At 36.4% G+C, this 24521-nt stretch overlaps 1 protein-coding gene across 1 annotated transcript in view; it reads right to left on the bottom strand.

Annotated features, from left to right (window-relative positions):
• Positions 1-24521, bottom strand: part of CDH12 (cadherin 12) — a 326694-nt gene that overhangs the window by 99233 nt on the left and 202940 nt on the right. Inside the window, exon 3 of the mRNA XM_052659007.1 lies at positions 5528-5647. Within this exon, the coding sequence (XP_052514967.1) occupies positions 5528-5647 (120 nt within the window). The remainder of the gene's footprint in view (positions 1-5527; positions 5648-24521) is intronic.

Raw genomic sequence — 24521 nt, 5'->3', positions numbered from 1 at the left:
AACCAGAGATCAAATTGTAAACATCTGCTGGATCATTGAAAAAGCAAGAGAGTTCCAGATAAACATCGATTTCTGCTTTAGTGACCAGGTAACTTAGTGGTAAAGAATCTGCCTGTCAATGCAGAAGACACAGGTTTTGAGTCCTGGGTCCAGGAGATCCCCTGGAGAAGGAAATGGCAACACACTCCAGTATTCTTTCCTGGGAATTCCCGTGGACAGAGGAGCTTGGCAGGCTACAGTCCATGGTGTTGCAAAAGAGTTGGGTTCAACTTGGTAAGTATACAACAACAAACCATGAATTAGCTGTTCTACTTTTTTCATATCCGTTATCAAAGTCATCTTCAGAGGACTGTATTGGTCATTCTATCTAAAATTCTACACTCAGTTAGTTTTCTATTGCTTCTGCAATGAATTTTTTTAAAAGCTAGCTCATTTTTAAACTGTATTAAAAATGTGGTGTTCATGACCACACACATAAAGTGTCTAATTTTTTTAAAAATGTTGCCAAGACTGTATTTTGAGAATAAGAGTTATCAGGTTATGTTGAGGAGAAAATTTGAAGTTTGTATGGTCCAACTTTGCACCTATAACATGCCATAACTATTCTTTAAGATTTAGAAGTCACTTCCCAAAAAGTTTTTTTTTTTTTTTTCCTCAAGGAAATTTCCTCACTCTCATCAGCTTATATCTAGTGTCCAGGAGTCACACTTTGTATCATAGATAGATGGGGATCTACTTTGTATCATAGATAGATGGGGATTTATTTGAATATCAACTTGATTCATCTCAGAATCCTGGCACACAGAATCTGCTAGGCCATTGGTTATAGATAAATATGTATCAAGGAATTAATACTAAAATCCAGCACCTTATCACTCATTACCTGCTTTAACACCTCCAGTAATGTGAAGCTCACCATCTCATGAGGTGTTTATCCCTCTTATTTATGGACAAGTATTAACATCTTTTTTTTGTTAATGAAACAGAAATTCTTTTTCCTGTAATGCTTGCCAGCCACTGATAGTCCTTTTACTCTTGTGCAGCACAGAATACAGCTAGTTCCTCTTCTATACAATAGCTCCACAACTTCCTAAAGACATACCCCTGGAGTATTTTCCTTTCAAGGCCAAATATTCTTATTTCTATCTGCTGATTTTTGCATTCCATGGTTTCTAAAATAAGGCAAGTAGAGTTCACACAGAGTTCTCATAGTGTGACAAGGCAGAATACAAGGAAACCATTGTCTGTGGTATATTTTTAATCAGGCGATTTACTGTACATATGCAAATTATTACAAAACAGGTAACAGCATATGCTGGTTAATCTTAATAATTATCTATTTTCAATTTCACTCTTGTAAAAAAAAAATCATTTTTTTCACAAGCACTGACTGAAATGTCTGAATCCTGTAAGACTTTTCTCTGACTTAAAATCAAAGGCATGTTCAAGTCATGAAACAGTGTAAATATGTATATTGTAGTTTATATAAAGAATTAATTCAAAATAAAGTCTGACACATGCTTTAATTTTAGTATGGGGCTTTAAAACACTAATGCATTTTTTAAGACTGAAAGACATAAATATCAGTCAGGGTGGAGGAGGATTTACTTAGGAAGTAGGCTTAAAGAGAATAATCTCTAAATAAAATGTGCTAATGGAACTGAAAGAGGAGAAATCTTGAGAAAGTGTCAGTTCTCTCAGTATTTTATCAAATTTCCCAAACAGAACCAAGGACAGAAACGCAGAGCATGAAATCTCTGGATAGTGGATATAAGAAAAAAGAAAATAACTCAGACTTGCAACCCCATTCTCACTCAGTTGTTTTCATGTGATTTCTCAAAATGCAGATTAAATACATAGCAAAGTCTTACAAAGACACGTTTTGACAGTGCACATAAACAAAAAGATATTAATGACAAATTTCTAAAGATGGCTGGTAGGGATGTTTACACAGTGTGAACATTCATAACGTCACTGAAATGTACACTCGAATTGGTTAAAATAGTAAATTTTCTGTTAATGTATATTTTACCATGATAAACAGTTTAAAGTTTATAAAGTTTAGAATATGTTGAGCTAAAATAGTCTTATAATGCTTTCTCAGGTAGAGCTAAGATTATTTAGAAAAATCAATATATCACCACAAAATACACAAAATAGCAATATCTAGTTATCTAACTCAGACTAGATTTTGAAATCATTTAGAGAAAAATTCAAATACTTCAGAAGAATTGTAAATGCAAATTGTAATGAGATCAATTATTTATAATAACATTTGTTTTCCTAAATAAAATAATTTATTGATACTATGGAAACATTTAACCTCTCAATTTCATGCATAAAATAAAATATCACAATGCCTCTCATTTACTGTTTTATAGATTATAAATATTTTTCTAATATATAATAAATATTAATCCTATAGTATAATATTAAAATATGTCAATATGACAAACATTTTAGTGTTTAATATATGCTAAATATAACAAGGATCAACATTATTTGATATTTATAAATCCATCTACCTTTTAGCTTTTTAAAAATATTTAATAATCATTTGAGGCATATACATGAATGAATGCAAATGTTAATCACAGTGAACAACCTCTTAGTTAAGCCATATAATTGCCAAATTAGCCAATTTTAAAAAGAATTATCATTTGGGGACTTATTTTGTAGAATGCATCAATTTATATCATTTATAAATAAACTGGCCTTATTTGTATATTAGATAGAGATGCAAGGAATGTTTGTCAAACAGCAATATCAATGAGAATGTAAAACTTTTATCATTCCAAGTGAACAGTAAATGGTTATATTTATCTCTTCATAAATATTTAGGTACCAGAATTTTTGATGAGGTTCTTTACTTAGAAATTATTTTAAACTGTTTTCTATAGTCAAATGTGGAAATTTTTAGATAGTATTAGTTTTTCATGCATTTTATATCACAACAGCAAAAGGAATCATAAAAGGCAGCTATATGGCTGGAACAAATGGAGGCTATTTCTGAGAAATTGCAATTACCCTTGATTTTTGATTTATTCTGATCTATCACAAGGTGATAAATTTGACAAAAAGTCTCCTTAATGGTTTCTGTGCATAAAGAACTAGTTATCATTCTATTAATGAAGTGCTTCACCATCCACTCTTTTCCTGTCTAGTGGTCTGGGGCATTGTTAGTATCAAGACTTCTGTCTCCAGTGAAAATCAATGCTTCAAAAAATCTATTCCATAGTTCACGCCAGAATTATTTCACCTTCAGTTCTAAATAAAAGGCTTCATATAAAAATATAAATGCACAATTAGTAAAGCCTTATGAATATATATATATACTCTTCTGTAAAATGATGCTTTCAGAAGACATCAGAATTTATCTAAATTTGATATTGAACAAGTCAAGAGGCAACTATTTGATTCATATGATTGTTCAGTATTAATCTGACCAGAGCAATTATGCTCTAGACCCATGATTTATGCTTCAATTCATCTTCTTATTTTGTGTTTTTTTTTAGTTGGATGTTATCTCCGTCTATAGTTATTTTGCCAATATTAAATATTTAATCTTTCTTCTGCCACATTTATTCTGAGTATAAAAACTCATCTTCTCTATAATCAATTCAACTCAGTAAGTTTAGCCTAATACTAAAAACTTTCCTCCTCACCAATGACTATACACCTTCCTTTCTTTTTCTTTCATGCTCTCTGTTTGTGAGAAGTGCTTCTTAAAAGTTGAAGTGATCTGAGAGACATGCTGTTCTTAATTCTATTTCTGTTAGATTTTTCTAAACATAATTGTATCAGAAAGAAATAACCCATAATGTTTCTATCTCAAAAAAGGATGGATAGTATCTTTGATAATCTCATTATTTGTCTATACATTTGACTTATTGGACAAACCTTAATTCCTCTGGAGCATTGTATCATCATAAACAACTTTCTTAAAATTTTTATCAGCAATTTTTCCTTTTTTTTCTACAAATATACAAACTTTCCAAAGGCAAACAACAATAACCACCACGAAGTTTCCTTAGGACCTATGCTGAAAATATTACTTCTCTTATCTTGTCTGTCTCTTTCCTAAAAATAACTTAAATTTTAGGTATAATCTTCCCATTACACACTCATTCTTAACATTTGCCACTCTGGCTTTTGATTTCTGATCTTACTTCCAAACCAAAAGAGTTTCTTTGTACCAAACCTTTTTGTATTTTCTTCAGCACTGATGTTCCCTTCTTATTGGGCTAATATTGTCTTTACAACTATTTACCTTTTTTTTTTTTTCAGGTGTACAAAAGGGAGCAACTCCCAGGCTTATTCTCGTAATGTTTGGATGGCTTCTGTCTCCCTATTGGCTTGATGAAGAAGGTAAGAAGTGAGGACAGAATGACAGGTTAAGTTGACAGAAAATTTGTAGGTTCTTTATTTTCACTTAATTGACCTTATGTTTCCAGGCAGCATCCATCTATGGTTAATTACTAATTAACCCATGTCTAACTGGTATTCCAGATTCTACACACTTCAAGGAAGTATAAGTTTTGAAAAGTTTAACTCATTTGCAGGTATAGTGTCAAAAGTGAATACCTTTCAAATCAATGTAGCTCATTAAAGATCTATTTACAGATTTTAAAAGTAATTTATCAGTCCAGTATACTAACAATTGATTCCATTACTTTAAACTAATGTGATAAATAGTATGGAATTCACCATGCAATATGTTATGAGGTATTATATGAATTGATAAAACAACCATCTTTATAGGGTTTCTGTTTAACTGTGACACAGAACACCTTCTTTGATCATTGGTCAGCTTGACTGGAGTTCCTGAAAAGCACTGTTATTCAAAAACAAATTCTCTAGAAACAGGGGTACCTTGTTTAATTTTAAAGATAATGCAAAATCTTCCTATGTGTTTTCCTGCCCTTTATATACTTTCCATAGATTCTTATATATTGGGCTTTGAACACTGAAATTTCAAAAGTTTGACTTAAAAATGAGACTGAATTAAAAAACATAGAGCAGAAAAAATAGTGATCTTGGGGTTTCAAGTTTGTCAGCCTTCTCCTTTCCCCTAGTAGAAGCATAAATCTATATTTATCCAAAGTCACCATCCATAACCCTTGATAAAGAGAAGAGAAATTTCATAATCTTTTGTTTGTTTGGCCCCCAAATTGAATATAATTGAAGTCAACCAAGAAAAACTGAAATAAAAAACTATTTTAGCTGGAAGAAACAAACAAACAAAAAATATTCCTAGCCTTTTGAAAATTTGAAGTAAATTAAACAGAGAATTCCTAACAAATTTGGACTTGACATATATATGTAAAAAGATTTATTTTTATTCCAGTTTTGATCTGAAGGAAATAGTTCTGTAGCAGCAAGGTAAGATCTAATCTTCTTTGCTTGATAGTCAGCACACTGAATCTTTATTGAGGTGTTAGAAGGGGCAAGTTCCCCTGCCAAGATTTAATTAAAGTTTAAATATTTGAAAGGTTGGTGATAATGTTGTCTCTAATAAAAAATTTACCTGTCTTGGGATCAATAGAGAAATAAGGTTGTCCCTGAAGAATGCTGTAAACGACTCTGGCACTGTTTCCATAGGTTGGGTCATCAGCATCCGTGGCCTTGACTTGGAGAACATATGCACCTGGAAAATAAGACAATATGACTCTAGCAACTTTGTTGTATAGAGCTCAAGGGTATGTCTTTTATCTTCTGGACTCCTTTTTCCTTTGGACTTTGGCATTCTTTTAATCTGTGAGTATAAGAAGACACTGAGAGTAACTCAACTATTATAACCGAAATGCTGAGCAACAGCATTAGCTTTTATTGCAAATGAGGAGTATGTCAAGGCTGTATATTGTCACGCTACTTATTTAACTTATATGTAGAGTATATCGTGAGAAACACTGGGCTGGAGGAAGCACAAGCTGGAATCAAGATTGCTGGGAGAAATATCAATAACCTCAGATGTGCAGATGATACCACCCTTATGGCAGAAAGTGAAGACGAACTAAAAAGCCTCTTGATGAAAGTGAAAGAGGAGAGTGAAAAAGTTGGCTTAAAGCTCAACATTCAGAAAACAAAGGTCATGGCATCTGGTCCTATCTCTTCATGGGAAAAAGATGGAGAAACAGTGGAAACAGTGCTTGACTTTATTCTTCTGGGCTCAAAATCACTACGGATGGTGATTGCAGCCATGATATTAAAAGACACTTACTCCTTGGAAGGAAAATTATGACCAACCTAGACAGTATATTAAAAAGCAGATACATTACTTTGCCAACAAAGGTCCATCTAGTCAAGGCTATGGTTTTGCCAGTGGTCATGTATGGATGTGAGAGTTGGACAATAAAGAAAGCTGAGCGCCAAAGAATTGATGCTTTTGAACTGTGGTATTGGAGAAGACCCTTGAGAGTCCCTTGAATCTCATGGAGCTCCAACCAGCCCATCCTAAAGAAGATCAGTCCTGAGTGTTCATTGGAAGGACAGATGTTGAAGCTGAAATTCCAATACTTTGGCCATCTGATGCAAAGAGCTGACTTATTTGAAAAGACCCTGATGCTGGGAAAGATTGAGGGCAGGAGGACAAGGGGACTACAGAAGATGAGATCGTTGGATGGCATCACCGACTTGATGGAAAAAGGTTTGGGTGGACTCCAGGTTTTGTGATGGACAGGGAGGCCTGGCCTGCTGCAGTTCACGGGGTCACAAAGAGTCAGACATGACTGAGTGACTGAACTGAACTGAACTGAGTGCAAATGATACCTCTTTTAAATAGGTATCATTTCCAGTAGCACCATCATAGACCTGAAAGTCACTGCAGTAGCTTTATTGATTTGTATACCAAAGAAAACATGACTATGCTTACATTAGCTCATCTGCTTACTGTAGATGTTTAATTGCATGATTAGCATATCAAAAGAAGAGCTAAAAGGTTTAAGGCTTCCTGAACTTTAGAGGGTATAAGTAATTTGTAATTGCAATTTAAAAATCAACATTTACAGACTTGTTTAGGAAGCCTTTAATTAGGAGAGAATATTTGAGAAAGTGAGGAACCAAAAATAATTGCAATAGTATCTAGAGAAGTACCTTTATGCCTCAAGGTTTAATTACTCTAAGTGATTGCTGATATTGAGAAACTTTAAGACAATCCAATGCCAAAGAATGATTGCAATCCAATTGCCCAAAGAAAGGCAATGCCAAAGAATGCTCAAACTACTGCACAATTGCATTCATCTCACATACAAGTAAAGTAATGCTCAAAAATCTCCAAGCCAGGCTTCAACAATATGTGAACCATGAACTTCCAGATGTTTAAGTGGGATTTAGAAAAGGCAGAAGAACCAGAGATCAAATTGCCAACATCCACTGGATCATCGAAAAAGCAAGAGAGTTCCAGAAAAACATCTATTTCTGCTTTACTGACTATGCCAAAGTCTTTGACTGTGTGTGTCAGAATAAACTCTGGAAATTCTGAAAGAGATGGGAATACCAGACCACCTGACCTGGACCTGCCTCTTGAGAAACCTGTATGCAGGTCAGGAAGCAACAGTTAGAACTGGACATGGAACAACAGACTGGTTCCAAATAGGGAAAAGAGTACTTCAAGGTTGGATATCGTCACCCTGCTTATTTAACTTATATACAGATTGCATCATGAGAAACACTGGGCTGGATGAAGCACAAGTTGGAATAAAGATTGCCAGGAAAAATATAAATAACCTCAGATACCCAGATGACATGACCCTTATAGCAGAAACCAAAGAGGAACTAAAGATCCTCTTGCTGAAAGTGAAAGAGGAGAGTTAAAAAGCTGGCTTAAAGCTCAACATTCAGAAAACTAAGATCATGAAATCTGGTCCCATCACTTCATGACAAATAGATGGGCAAACAGGGGAAACAGTGGAAACAGTGACAGACCTTATTTTCTTGGGCTCCAAAATCACTGCAGATGGTGACTGCAGCCATGATATTAAAAGATGTTTTGCTACTTGGAAGAAAAATTATGACCAAACTAGACATCAATTAAAAAGCAGAGACACTTCTTTGCCAAAAAAGTTCCCTCTAGTCAAAGCTATGGCTTTTCCAGTGGTTATGTATGGATGTGAGAGTTGGACTATAAAGAAAGTGGAGTGCCAAAGAATTGATGCTTTTGAACTGTGGTGTTGGAGAAGACTCTTGAGATTCCCTTGGACCTCAAGGAGAGCCAAACAATCCATACTAAAGGAAGTCAGTCTTGAATACTCATTGGAAGGACTGATGCTGAAGATGACACTCCAATACTCTGGTCTCCTGATGCAAATAATTGACTCCTTTGAAAAGAACCTGATGCTGTGAAAGATTGAAGGTGGGAGGAGAAGAGGATGACAGTGGATGAGATGGTTAGATAGTGTCACTGACTCAATGGACATAAGTTTGAGCAAATCTGGGAGTTGGTGGTGTACAGGGAAGCCTGGTGTGCGGCAGTCAGTGGGATCACAAAGCATCAGACACAACTGAACTGAACTAAATTGAAGAGAAGTTTATGGGAGTTTTAGTAACCTTCTCTCATATATTCATAGTCAGTTAAATCCTTCTCTGAGAACTAAGTGAGCATCTTTACTTAATGTCCGTTCAGTTCAATGAAAATAAAGTAATATCAAAATTACCAAATGTGGTATTAATAAAATAACATATTGCTGATGAGGAAGGAAGTATCTTTGGAGCATAAAAGGAGTGATATATACATCCAGAGCTATTCAGTGGACAGAGAACTTTTCCTCTCTTAGCCACACTCAGTGTAACTGTCAGTTTGGAGAATGCAAGATTGCTTCATTTACTCATTCAGGCTTTTCCTTTAAGGCAGTGCAAACCAGGAACAAACTCAGTCTTAAGTGTTTTGCTCTAAAAGCTAAGATAATGAGCCATCTCTTCACCTCTTTTTTTTTTTTTTTTAATGAAGTGTTAGAATGCTAAAAAATAAGAAGAAGAAATAACACTCAGTTGACATGTGTGCCTGTGGTTAGTCTCTCAGTCATGTTGGACTCTTTGCAACCTTGTGGACTGTAGCAATGCCAAATGTCTTATCTTAAGATACTTTGGTGAATTCTAGTTATATCAACAGATGAAGTGTATGTGTTATTACAACAGAATTTCTCAGGAAAGGAAACTACTAGAAGGAAAGTAGGCAAATATTTCTAAGCTTTAAATGCATGTACACCTGTGGTGGATTCATGTCAATGTATGGCAAAACCAATACAGTATTGTAAAGTAAAATAAAGTAAAAATAAAAATTAAAAAAAAAGAATGAGAACCATTGTTCTTCATCATCCATCATCTTTACCACCACCAACAATATCTGCCTCTTTATTAACAATTATTTGACAACTAAGTATTGATAGGTAGGCATTGGCGTCTTGTATTAAAGCTTATCAAAGCCATGTCCTTCATAATACTGTAGAAATGAACAGTTGCAAGAGAAAATTCCCTTCCCTCTTCTGAACAGTGATTCTTTTCCTCAGAAAAATCAGTCATCCGGATCTCCATTATCATTTAATGACATAAGTGCTATATAGGTAAAGTATTATATTAAATAATGACCAGTTCTAGATATAAATATTGCAATTCTAGGTATAAATACATGCATTGTTTTACTTTGAAGAAAAAAAAATATTAAATCTTCTGGAAAATATGTAGTAACAAATGTAATAAACTTTTACCTAACAGTCACCATATACTCAATGCAGAATTCAAGGACAAATAAGATAGTATCTTCCCTTTTACATTTCTGTTGTTCATATTAACATGAACATTCACTAAGTATGTAGACAAGTATATTGCAAATATATACTAAATTCTTAACATTAACAATTTTAATCTCAAATATTAAAGGGGTTAAGAAGTATTTGCATAAGTTATAGAAGGACCAAATTCAATTCCATTTTGCCCACCTCCAAAGGATCACTGAAGAGCAAGAATAATGACACTAGTTTCATCAACGCTATCGTTCAGAGTACCGAAAAATGTTTATCCTCTCAGTCTCAGTGGAGCTTAAGTCTGGCTTACCCTGAAAAGGCAGTTTCTGATGTAAGTTAGTCAGGAATTCTTAAAGCTACCTCTATATGAGTTTACAAGACAATTAGGCAGCATTGTTATCAGCTTCTTTTGCTGACTGTTCCATGATTTTCACCAAACTAATGCAAAAGAAGACTTGATACTCCCTTCATTAAGGAGACACAACTAATTGTCTGGAGTACCTCCATCTCCAAATACTACCTTGGTCAGTGCTTGACTAGCATCTCAGTTTCTGATACTAACAAAACACTACATACTCAAGAGGCAGGAGGTGGTTTTGGGCCTGCTTAGTGTGAAACAGGGAAACAGTATGATCAATGACGTTCACAAAAACTGGAGTCATCTTCTTGTATGTAGCCATCGTCTTAGAGTTTATTCTCCCATCACTCAAATGTAACCACCCTCGACGTTGAAGCTCAGAGAGTTTCAGCTATCTCTTCTCCCTAAGGTCTATTCAGTGATCATGTTGTGGGTTCCGGAACCTAGTGTAGACAACAACTCAGCATTCTTTCATAACACAGCTATACTTCTTAAGCTTACTTCTGTTTGCTCATGTAAAATGTGATAGTCACATTGTATTTAATTTTCTTAAAGATAGTATTATCAAGGGAGATACATTTTAGAAATAATCTGACACAATGTCTACATTTCAAAATTAATTAATTTAAGCCCTATGATATCGAAACCATTCTTGTTGATACTAAGAGTCATTCTCATACAAAATGGTAGAGGGGTAGAAGTAGAACTGAGCCCTGCTATCTCATGGTTTCAGCCTGAGTGGGAATGGATCTGTTGATTCATTCCTTCTTCTTTCAGTCAAGAAATGCTCAGTGATCCATACCATGTACCAGGTACTACTCTCATAAAAAAAGCATACATTACATAATTATTTATTCTGTCAAACACCACTTCCAGGATGACAGGTCTATGCTTGTGTGCTCAGTTCTCAGTCCCCTTTAACTCTTTGCGAGCCCATGGACTGTACCTCTCCAGGCTCCTCTGTCCATGGGATTTTACAGGCAAGAATACTAGAGTAGGTTGTCAATTCCTACTCCAGGGGATCTTCCTGACCCAGGGATTGAACCTTTGTCTCCTATGTCTCTTGCTTTGCAGGCAGGTTGTTTACCCACTGAGACACTTGGGAAGACAGATTTATACTCTATGTAGTTTGCTTTTTTCTTTTCTTTTCTTTCTTTCTTTTTTTTTTTTTTTTTTTTTTGCATTTGGGATAGTAAATAAACAAATTTTCTAGAAATACACTGAAAATGTAAGTGGATTATATTGAATTTATGACCTCTTGTTTAATTTCCCAGATATATAGGGTCATTCTAAAAATTGAATATGTTCTTTGCTTTTAATCACCCTGCCACTATCTGGTTTGAATCTTCACTTTCAAGTCACAAGGCTCCAAAACATTCTAATTGCTTCCCCTTCCAACTCCTATTACACAGGAGAATTATTTTCCCATAACACAAGATTGATCAAGTTACTCTCATTCATTAAACAGAAAAAGTTGTGATTGAAAAAAAGAAAAGAAAAACTTTTAATGGATTTCTATTCCCAATGAAAGACAATTATCTAAATTCATTGACATGCTATGAATAGCATGACACAAAATGGGCTTCAATCTCCCTCCCAGATTAACTTCCAACTCGGGACCCTTGCAGTGATTATACATACTTATTTTACTGTTTATTCAAGACATTTTCACCCGTGTTCTTGCTCAAGTGACCTTGCTGCACTGCCTGGAAGATACTGGTTTCCACCATATGGAGCTATCCCACACACTCTTGATGTCCCAATTCTGCTGTCTCTTCTGTGAGTCTGTGGTTTTCTGCTCCCAAGCAGAGATAATCTGTCCACTCCTCTGTACCTCCAGTAGCCTTAGTATATTTTGATTTTTAAAACTCTACACATCATGTGTTCTTTTCAAGAACCACATAGTTTTTTACATCAGCATCCCCTCCATATTCATTCTTTGTACATCTAATGTCGGTCATGAATTACATCCTAAATAAATGTTTATTGGTGAATGCTTATCATATTCACAGGTACACAAAAAAGACAAAAATACAACACATAACATTCTAAATGGCCAACCTGGCAGCTAGTTATGACCTTAGAGTCTCTTTTAACACTAAATTGGGAGTTCAACTTGTCTTGAATTTCTACCGCACATCACTGTTCTCATTTACGAAAGCAGAACCCCAAATGAATGATGTTGCATTGAAAAAGATCACATAAGTAAGGTTTAGCCACAAGCTGGAACACAGGCCTGAGGAAAGTCAATATACATTTATTCACTGAATAACATTAACCCTCTCACCGATGCATAAACAGAAAAGGAAATAACCATGCAATGCAGTGTATCATTTTATCTTTATCATTTTATCATTTGTTTGCCCTTTGTATACACTACATTATAAGCAAGAAATAATACAGTTAGAGTTTAAAAGGTACAGAATGATAAATATAATACACTTTCTTTTCAAATAGAGTTGGAAAATAAATGTACATTTTATCATATAAATAAGACATTAAACAGCATAGAGAGCTTCAGAACCAAGTCAGATAGAGGGAGCAAATAAGGGCATGTACACACATGGGACATTTTTTAAAGGAATAGGATGCTATATGACATTGAAACTTGAGTTCTGCTAAAGCGGACTTTAATTATACAGTAAAATTAAACATAAATGCATAGTGGTTGAGCCTAGTCTTTAAAGGAACTGGGTCTTCTTCAATTTTACATTATATTTCTCTGTGCTGCTAGTGAACACTTGGCTGTTAGATTCCTTGGGCAGATCCTCTTCCTATGCTGCCCTTCTGCCCAGTCATGTCTGACTCTTTGTGATCCCACAGACTGCAGCCCACCAGGCTCCTCTGTCCATAGGATTCTCTTCCTGTATTTGCCCCTTAAAGTTGTAAATGGCTTCTCTGTACCCTTTATCTTCAACCAGGTCTGCATATAAGACATTTGCAAGGATTATTAAGAACACCACTTCCTGGGCCCTCATCAGAAAGTCTGATTTAATTGTTCCTGGGTGGGCCAGGTATCAGACATGATTAAAAATCTCTGTAGATGAGTCTGATGAGTAACCATCACTAAGAAGTACCATTACACACATATTCCTGAGGAGATTTCTTTAATTAGGAGACATGGCACAGCTTGCCATTGAACTTAGCACTTTTGCCTCTGGAATCTTAATGCCTAAGTTTGAATCCTAGATGTACCACTAGCAAAATGTGTGACCTCAAACAAATCACTTAACTTCTCTGTTTTAGTTTCTGCATATGCAAAAAAGTGAAAAAAGAGTACTCATCTTATAGAAGTATTAAATGAGCGAATATTTGCAGAAAAAAGAGTTTTCCATATAGTATGTGCAATTTAAAATAAAATAAACACATACATAAATAAAACAAATACATAATTTTTGTTCTCCTGCATCACACAGAGGGTCACAACACCCAGATGTATAACTGATATGATTCCTGTCTTCAAATCCATACTTTAATATTTGAATATTATTTGAATATTGAATACTATTCTAGGTTTTATGTCCCATATGTTAGAAAAATGTGACTTTGAGATGTGTGTTTAAGATGTATTAAAATGCAAAAAGTGTACTATGACAATATTGGGCCACTTTATTAGAGACACATGAATGATGAATTTGCATACTTATTAAACCTGCTTGAAGTAATCAGAATTTTTAAGGATCAGAAAAGATATAGGCCATAAAAATACTCCAGAGTAGAAGTTATGCTCCCTTAAACTGTACTTCGAGGATCAGACGAGGTGATTTGTTTTTTTCCTGCCTCTAACTCCAACATTGCTCAGCCTGGCCTCAGAGTATCCCCTGGCACATGTAATGCCGTGACAGCAGCTTGTGATTTGTTATTCAGCCCAATGGCCCAGAAGCACTCTAAGGTTATAAAACTCTGCTTCCAGATATGTCCTAAATATTTTAGACTATACATATTTACACCTTGTGATCCAAATGTACTTTGATGGATAAGTGAATCCATCTTTATGAGCACTTTATCTCCCTGTTGTGTGCCAAGCATTCTACACGAGGAACACTAACACAAATTCTAATGTGTACTCCCAGGAACACATACTGGATGAACTCTGACATCTAGTGATGTGCAATGCTGTCTCCTTTGTACTTAGTGTAATTTAGATATTATTTTCACAGAAGTTTTTGTTGGGAAATTCCTTAGAAACAATGATAAAAATATTTCCAAGGTAGTGCAGTGGTAAAAGAAAGAATTTGCCTGCCAATGCAGGAGACAAAAGAGACTTGGGTTTGATCCCTGGGTTGGGAAGATCCCCTCAAGGAGGAAACGGCAACCCACTCCAGTATTCTTGCCTGGAAAATCCCATGGACAAAGGAGCCTGGTGGGCTACAGTCCATGGGGTCGCAAAGAGTTGGACATGACTCAGCGACTGAGCAACAGTGATAAAATATGAGTTTGGAATTCATTCACTCAGTGGCTCCCAGCTATAATTCAACAAGATCTGTATTTAGGCTGCATAACCAAATATATAAAGAAATCACTTCTAATTCAAATGTACTTAGCCAAGGTATTGCTGCTGCTGCTGCTGCTAAGTCACTTCAGCCGTGTCCAACTCTGTGCGACCCCATAGATGGCAGCCCACCAGGCTCCCCCGTCCCTGGGATTCTCCAGGCAAGAACACTGGAGTGGGTTGTCATTTCCTTCTCTGAGCCAAGGTATTAAGGAACAATTAATCAGAGTTTATTTAAAAGACATCAACACACCTGAAATTATTTGTTTTTATTTGATTGGATGATTCTGCCATGGTAAGAGCTTCCCAGGTGGTGCTAGTGGTAAAGAACCTGCCTGCCAATGCAGGAGATGTAAGAGACACGGGTTCAATCCCTGGGTCAGAGAGATCCACTGGAGGAAAAACTGACAACCCACTCCAATATTCTTGCCTGGAGAATCCCATAGACAAGATAGCCCATAAGATCTCAAAGAGTCGGACACGACAGAAGTGACTTGACATGCACACACGCATGTCACATTAAGTATAAGAGAAACCTATCTATCTACCCACCTAACATCTATATCTATCTTCCTATCCATTTATCACTTCATCTCACTTTAGTAAAAAAGAAAAATACAAGCTATCTATGTGTGTATATACGTGTGTATGTGTGTGTGTGTATACCAGAAGCCCAAATTACTGTATCCTAGAACCAGTTCTGTAATTAAATAGATAAATGATCTTTTGCAAATCTTTTCAACTCTGTAAGGATAATAGTGTAATTTTAGTAGATAATGCAGTAATCCCCTCCAAAAATGTTAATCCCCCTAATTGTAGGAACTGTGCATACTATGCTCATGTATCACTATCTCTTTCACTCTTCAATGTTTGTTAGAAGGAACTTGACTCCCATGGGGGCATTTGATTCCATTCTAAACTTCCTGGCTAATAATGATTGGTTAAGGAATGTAAATATAATCTATTTCAAGCCAATAAAACCAGAGGAGATATTTGATGGGACCTTCTAGGGAATGCTCTCTTTTTCTTTTTCTCTGGACTCTGGTGTGCAACATCTTGGGGGAAACATGACTTGAGGCAGTCACAAGAGGTCATACACACTTGAGAATCCCAGGGAAGGTAATGAGGAGTCTTGATTCCCCCTGCCTGAAGCTCAACCTCTAAGCATTTTGATGATTTGAGACCACACAGCCCTTTTTGTATGAGATTTTGTACTTGAAGATAGATGGGGGGTTTTCTATTCCTTTAAACTTAACAACATTTTGGCAAGTCACTGAAACACTCTAAACCTCTGTTATTTCAAATAACAAAGTGAGTGAAAGTGAAGTCGCTCAGTCATGTCCGACTCTTTGTAACCCTGTGGACGTGGATGGTAGCCTACCAGGCTCCTCCATCCATAGGATTTTCCAGGCAAGAATATTGGAGTGGGTTACCATGTACAGCTCTCCTGTAACTCACTTATGCATTAATGTAGTGGTGCCCAACCTTTTTGGTGCCAGGAACTACTTCTGTGGAAGACAGTTTTTACACAGACAATGGCGGGTGGGTGGGTGGTGGTTTCGAGATGATCACCATAAAGCACAACCTAGTTCCCTGGAATGTGGTTCACGGTAGGGTTCACGCTCCTATGAAAATCTCATGCCTCCAGTGATCTGACAGGAGGTGGGGCTCGGGCAGCAATATGAGTGATGGAGAGCAGCTGTAAATACATGTGAAGCTTAGCTCACTCACCTGACAATCATCTCCTGCTGTGCAGCCCGAATTCCTAACAGGTACCAGTCTGTCTGAGGCCCAGGAGTTTGGACCCTTGCATCAACACACGTAAATTGTGTTGCTTAATAATTGGCACACAAGGTGCCCACATCAAAATGGTTGCTAAAATTCTTCAATTTTATAATGATGGGCTAAGATTTCCTTGTTTCCTTCCAGTTTCAGTAATTTTTCAACAAATGGAAACATAATGCAGACTTACTTTTTTAAAAATAGCTTTTCCATTGCTACAGATGGTCTTTTGGTTCCAAGATTTTGACTATACCTTGACTCTGTCCAAATCCTTTGATGTTATGTTACGAATTACTATACAGTCTGAACACTTTTAAGACCATAGTCTGATATTCATCTCTTTTTTTCCACTCTTTTTTTTTTTTTTTTTTGGACTGGTGATTCATTTCTTACATGATATTATACATGTTTCAATCCTATTCTCCCAAATCATCCCAGCCTCTCCCTCTCCCACAGAGTCCAAAAGACTGTTCTATACATCTGTGTCTCTTTATCGTTACCATTTTTCTAAATACAAAAAACCTCGAATGGCCAAAGCACTCTTGAGAAAGAAGAATGGAACTTGAGGAATCAACCTGCCTGACTTCAGGCTCTACTACAAGCCACAGTCATCAAGACAGTATGGTACTGGTACAAAGACAGAAATATAGATCAATGGAACAAAATAGAAAGCCCAGGGATAAATTCACATACCTATGGACACCTTATCTTTGACAAAGGGGGCAAGAATATAGGATGGAGAAAAGACAATCTCTTTAACAAGTGGTGCTGGGAAAACTGGTCAACCACTTGTAAAAGAATGAAACTAGAACACTTTCTAACACCATACACAAAAATAAACTCAAAATGGATTAAAGACCTAAATGTAAGACCAGAAACTATAACACTCCTAGAGGAGAACATAGGCAAAACACTCTCCGACATAAATCAAAGCAGGATCCTCTACGACACACCTCCCAGAATACTGGAAATAAAAGCAAAAATAAATAAATGGGATCTAATTAAAATTAAAAGCTTCTGCACAATAAAGGAAACTATAAGCAAGGTGAAAAGACAGCCTTCTGATTGGGAGAAATAATAGCCAATGAGGCAACTGACAAACAACTAATCTCAAAATATACAAGCAACTCCTGCAGCTCAATTCCAGAAAAATAAATGACCCAATCAAAAAATGGGCCAAAGAACTAAACAGACATTTCTCCAAAGAAGACATACAGATGGCTAACAAACATATGAAAAGATGCTCAACATCACTCATTATCAGAGAAATGTAAATCAAAACCACAATGAGGTACCATTTCACACCAGTCAGAATGGCTGCGATCCAAAAGTCTACAAGCAATAAATGCTGGAGAGGGTATGGAAAAAAGGGAACCCTCTTACACTGTTGGTGGGAATGCAAACTAGTACAGCCACTATGGAGAACAGTGTGGAGATTCCTTAAAAAACTGGAAATAGAACTGCAATATGACCCAGCAATCCCACTGCTGGGCATACACCACAGAAAACCAGAATTGAAAGAGACATGGGTACCCCAATGTTCATCGCAGCACTGTTTACAATAGCCAGGACATGGAAGCAACCTAGATGTCCATCAGCAGATGAATGGATAACAAAGCTGTGGTACATATACACAATGGAGTATTACTCAGCCATTAAAAAGAATACATTTGAATCAGTTCTAATGAGGTGGATGAAACTGGAGCCGATTATACAGAGTGAAGTAAGCCAGAAAGAAAAACACCAATACAGTATACTAATGCATATATATGGAATTTAGAAAGATGGTAACGATAACCCTCTTTTTTTTCCATTCTAAACCTTAACTCCTCAATTTTCCAAATCTTCCCTCCAGGAAATATAATTTATCCACTGTTCAACAAAAATGAAAGCTCTGCCAATTTGATTTCGGGTAACAACTCTGAACCTCTCATCCAATAATTGGAAATAGATATCTGAATTTCATAAAGAGTTTGCAAAGTATACATTAAGCAATATATGTATATCACCTCCTCTGGTTCCTTCCACTGCTGAGAGTAATACAGACCAACCCATTCATTGTTACACTTGCACAGGATGGTTCCCACTGATTCCTTCCTTTAGTTGAAATCCTGCTTTCTTCTGAGCTTAGTACTGCTCATTAGCATATTTTAGGCCCACATTGTATGAAGCTGCCTTCCTCTGCTTTCCAGTACTGTTTCTGAGTAATTGATCTTTTCTACTACCAGTAAATGGGGCTCCTCATGTTTACCTTACTTCTTTAGGGATGTTTATCTGATTGATGCACATCTCTTTCTTCAGGTTGCCTCCAACTATGGTTGGTTTCCTCAGTGTCATTTATTCTTGGCTCTCTCCTTTCTTCCTTGATCACAATTTCTTAGTTTTATCTATGCAGCCTTTGCCTTTCCTTGCCCTTAAAAGATTCATGTATCCCAGGCTTCTCTCTCTCCCTATAGGCCTAAATCTAAAATCTTACTCATATATTCCCCTAGATTTTAGTGACTGGACTATCATTTATATATTCCAGTTGCTTAAATCACAAAATTTCCAGTTGGCTTGGCCAAGATACACTGAATTTTTTAGTTGCAGTCTGAACACTTTTAAAAATCTTTTTTTTTTTTACTTCCAGTCCAGTATATTTTATTTGACAAAAATTTGCTAAAATATGTTTGTCCTTTTAATTCTGCCACTGGTTTTTCTTCAAGATTCTACTGCTTTTTGGATTCCCTGGTGGTCCAATGGTTAAGGACTTCCCTGCCAGTGCAGGAGACATAGGTTCGATCCCTGGTCCAGGAGGACTCCACATGCTAAGGGGCAACTAAGCCCATGTATCATAACTACTGAAGCCCATGCACCTAAAGTCCAGGCTCCACAAGAAGAGAAGTCACTGCAATGAGAAGGCAAACTAGACTGGCCCCTGCTTCCCACAGTTAGAGAAAGCCCACACATAGCAGTGGAGACTCAACCCAGCCAAAATAAATAAAATTTAGAAAGAAATCACTGCTTCTTACCTGGATTATGGCCTTATAATATTTAGTAATCACTTAATTACCTGCCATAACCACCTATCTTTCACCCTGTGGACTTAAAACCATATTTGTCCTTCAAAAAATCAAATTTGATTTTGTCCTCAGCATCGTCTCTAATGCCCTTTGTGACTTTGCCTCTACCTACATTTCCAGGTTTATCTCTTGCGACTCTGTCTACTTCATGTTGCCTCAGTACAATATTACTTCTCTAAGACATGGTACTATTTCATATCCTGCTGTTTATAGATTGGGTTTTGATTATCAGGAAAGTCTCATTTCACCTAGGTAAACTTTAGCCTAGATCGAAAATTGGACTCAATAACTCCTCTTCCAGAAACTCATTTCCATATGTTCATAGAGCATCAGGTCATGTCCCTCATGCTACCACTAGGCAGCAAGCATGACCTACCTTAAAGACTGCTTACAGTTCTTTTTTAAATTCAGTACTTACTGTGGAGCTTGGTACATAATATGTACATAATAAATTTCTCTTGAATAAGTTAATAAAAAAATAAATGAGTTTCTCTTAGGATTAATCTTGATCGGCCCATGTTAGCAGTTTCCAGTGAAACCTTTGTTCTATCTCTTGACTCATGTCCAAAATCCAAGGTCCCCTCATCTCAGCCTTTGTGTCAGTGATGCTATTTTGCTATCTGTTACAGATATCAAATGAGCAGCTTCAAATCAGAAGTGACATGAGAACTCTTAATGAAAGTGGCAAAATAATACAAGAAATCAATTAGTAGCATGTTAGTGATCTCCATGTATCAGGCCCTGCTAACTCTATCAAAGAGTATGATTCTACTCCCAGTTTCAAAGAAGAGGATGAACTTTTGTAAAAGCAAGGACTCTACTGAGGTCAATATCTATTGGAATTTCATTATAAGAAAGTCCAGAACTAGTTCTCTCAGTTTACGTAACCTGGAATTTAGTGATCTTAATTATTGATTATTTCACAACTCAAAGACAAGATGATGCCATTTTCAAAAGTGCTCACAGATAGATTTGTCCACTGACGGAAAGCATGTTCAGCTATGAAGTAGCATTGATTTTTGGCATGATTGCTTAAATAATCTTAGCTAATAGAGAAAGCTGTGTTATTTTTGTACAAGTGCTATGATTTCATATTAATGTTTTGTTGCTTTTATGTTGCTGTGGTTAAACGTTAAAGTGATTTAGGCTGAGGTTTAGTTGCTAAAGAAATAAAAGACTTCCATGTGTCAGCTGGTGTTCTGTGATGACCTAGAGGAGTGGGATGGAGGGAAGGGTGGAGAGAGAGTGGTTCAAGAGGGAAGCGACACATGTATGCTTATGGCTGATTCACAATATTGTAAATCAACTGTCCTCCAATCACACATAATTTTTAAAAATATGCTATAAAAAGAAAGTAAAAAACTTAAACACAGTACAGTTGACCCTTGAACAACACGACTTTGAACTACGTGTGTGTGTGTGTGTGTGTGTGTGCGTGTGCACGCGCCTGCACACGCTTAGTTGCTCAGTCATGTCCGACTCTTTGTGACACCATGGACTGTAGTCTGCCAGGCTCCTCTGTCCATGGGATTTTCCTGGCTAGAATAATGGAGTGGGTTTGCATGCCCTCCACCAGGGGATCTTCCTGACCCAGGAACTGAACCAAGATCTCCTTGTGGCTCAGCTGGTAAAGAATCCAACTTCAATGCAGGAGGCCTGGGTTTAATCCCTGGGTTGGGAAGATCCCCTGGAGAAGGGAAAGGCCACCCAATCCAGTATTCTGGCCAGGAGAATTCCATGAACTGTATAGCCCATGAGGTCGCAAAGACTCAGACATGACTGAGCGAATTTCACTTTCACTCCTTCATTGCAGGAGGATTCTTTACCAGCTGAGCTACCCAGGAGCTGTATGAGTCTACATATACACATTTTTTTTTCAATAGTAATTACTGTTATAAGTTACCACAGGATCCAAGGTTGGTATCCATGGTACTTGGAATTGGATAAGGAGAAAACTATGAATATGAAGAACCAACTATAAATTAAACCCAGGTTTTCAATTTCATAGAGGTTAGCACCCCCAGCCCCTATGTTGTTCAATGGCGAGCTGCATTTGTCCTGCTATATCCACTGTAATCCAATTCATCAAGATAGAAATGTACTGCAGCTAAACAAAATTCAAACCTTACTATATTTCATAGGACTTCTATTCCAAATCCTCTCAATTGATGAACAAATAACAAAGGATAATACAAATCACTTGATCTCAGTTTATTCATCTATGAAGGTTTGGAATAGATGTCTATAGATTCCAGGATACAAACACATATTGTAATTCTAGATGAAAAAAAAAACCCCTGATTAAATTGATAGATAGTCAATGAGATTAAACTGTGATGGGTCTATCAACTTTATTGTATTTCACCTAAGTTTCTATCAAATGGTCACTTCATATAAGTTTCTCTCCTGAGAATGGAACCTAAGATTTTATTTTGAAAAAGTTATATTTATCTTTCTCATGGTGATGTATGTTTTCATTTAGAAAAAAATCTTCAGAAGTTGGACATGAGTTTTAAAACTCACCAAAATAGAAAAATAACATATGCATTATCACTGCTTTATAGAATAATGATCTGCTTGTTAATCACTTTGAACTTTTCAGAGTAATACACAGAAAGATTAAAAAAAAATTATCACTAAACCATAATTTTAATACATACTATATGGAACATTGAACTTAAGTTATTAGCTTCACAATGTGTTCTGATAACTTAGAGGCATTCCTGTTACTTAAATTGATACAATTTGATGTTACTTTATAATACATGCTTGATGACAAAACTATAACTTTGCCATTATTTCCAAATAAAAGCTATATCTCTTAATTCACTTATACTTCTATTATTTTTCATGAGATTTCTATTATGTTAAATTATTCCTTTGGAATATTTTGGTGAATATATTACTATATGGAATTGTTCATATATAGTATTTTTTAAAAAACCTTTCAAGTTGTAAGCCAGCCATAAAATATACTGCAGATTAAAAGATAAAAAGGGATTAAAAGTCTGAGAGAAAGTGAGTTATAGCTATATGGGGTTACTCATGAATTTATTTTATGATCTAGCTGAGGAAACAGAAAAGAGACCAAATGAACAGTGGGCAGACAGCATGAGACAGTGCTCCAGAAGCACAAGAATATTCAGAATATTATAGTCATGAATTCAACTCATATTTGATTTAAAAGGTAGATTGAAAACTTGGTGAAGGGCAATTTTTGCTTGGTACAATTACACATTATGGGTTCCTGGTATTATAAAAGAAGCTGTGAGAAGATACATTTCAGGAAGGGGTTTGATGTCCTTGCTTGGAAAGATTTAGCAGCTGGCCAGGAAGTCCACTGGCAAACCACAGTTCTTAATGCATGAAAGGGGTGAGATTGAGATCCAATTTCTCCTCTTCCTCCTTTAGAGCACTAAGCCTGGTGCCAAACTCAGTAGACGTTTACATGCCTTTGAAGGTTTGGATAGCAGTTATGTCCATTCTCTAAAATCTACCTAACCAAGGAGTGATGAGTTGAAGGAAAGTATATGTCTTGCTGCTGTGTCTCTCCCTTATTGTCTCGTCTATAGGTATTGACAGTTGTGTGTGTGTGTGTGTGTGTGTTTTTTTTTTTTTTTTTTTCCCCTGCCACTGGAGTCAGGCCCAGGAGCATGGCTTTTTGTAATCTGTGAATTTAGGGCTAGGGTTTGTCTACTTATTAGGGTCATTCTCCAGTTGGGTTGCTCTACATATGTTGCTTTTTGTTTTATTTTTTCTCTTTTTGCCCTGATTTTTCTTAATTCCCAGGAATCCACTTCCTATAAAATCCAAGTAATAGAATGCAGGGTCCTAGTAGACCCCATTTTAAAAATGTTCCATCTAAGAGAGAATGCTTCAACATCTCACAACCTCTGTTTCTTAGCTCTGAACAGTGAGATGTTGCACTGTGGTTATGCCTTGAGTCTTACATGATGTCCAGAGAACAGAAATCCAAGAATCCCAACCCACTAATAGAGTGATTAAGGCTAAACACGAGGGCATCTCTCAAATATGCTCTAGGGAAAAAAAAAATTTTTTTCCACCAGCTTTTCATTTATTGAGCAATCAGTTAGATGACTGTTGTTGTGGCAGCTAATACTACACTAGATACTGAGAATATAAGAAATTTTAAGAAGCAAAACCAAAAGAAAACCCTGTGCTTAAAAAATAGTTTTCAAATAACTTAAGCTTACTTTATATGATTTCTTTTACAGAACTCAGAAAATTATACTCATCTGCAGCTCCCTCTTCTTTCTGAAAAAAAAAAGTTTCAAATACAACAAATATATGTTGGACAGGCACAGCGTATCAAATACTGACCAAAATATTTTGCGTGTTTATTTCACTTAAGGCTTGAAACCATCCTACCTCCTATAATTAACTCCATTTTTACAAATGATAAAGTACTGCTTGGGCTTCCCTGATGGCTTAGATAGTAAAGAATCTGCCTGTAATGTGAAAGATATGGATTTGATCCCTGGATCAGGAAGATCCCCTGGTGAAGGGCATGGCAGCCCACTCCGATATTCTTGCCTGAAAAAATACCAACGTCAGAGGGGTCTGGCAGGCTACAGTATGTGGGGTTGCAAAAAGTCGAACATGACTAAGTGAGTAAGCACAAAATACTGCTTGCTCCTTGGAAGAAAAGCTATGACAAAACTAGTCAGCATATTAAAAAGCAGAGACATTACTTTTCCAACAGAGGTCCGCATAGTCAAAGTTATGGTTTTTCCAGTAGTCATGTATGGATGTGAGAGCTGGACCATCAAGAAGGCTGAGCACTGAAGAACTGACGCTTTCGAACTGTGGTGTTGGAGAAGACTCTTGAGATCCCCTTGGGCAGCATGGAGATCAAACCATTAATCCTAAAGGAAATCAACCCTGAATATTCATTGAAAGGACTGATCCTGAAGCTGAAGCTCTAGTACTTTGGCCATGTGATGAGAAGAACCAACTCATTGGAAAAGATTGATACTGAGGGAGATTGAGGGCAGGAGGAGAAGAGGGGTGACAGGATGAAATATTTGGATGGCATCACTGCTATGAACATGAATTCGCGCAAACTCTGA

Source organism: Budorcas taxicolor, chromosome 20, assembly GCF_023091745.1.
Source record: "Budorcas taxicolor isolate Tak-1 chromosome 20, Takin1.1, whole genome shotgun sequence".
Lineage (NCBI taxonomy): Eukaryota > Metazoa > Chordata > Mammalia > Artiodactyla > Bovidae > Budorcas > Budorcas taxicolor.
Note: the sequence above shows the minus strand (reverse complement) of the source record. Positions and strands in the feature narration are given on the sequence as shown.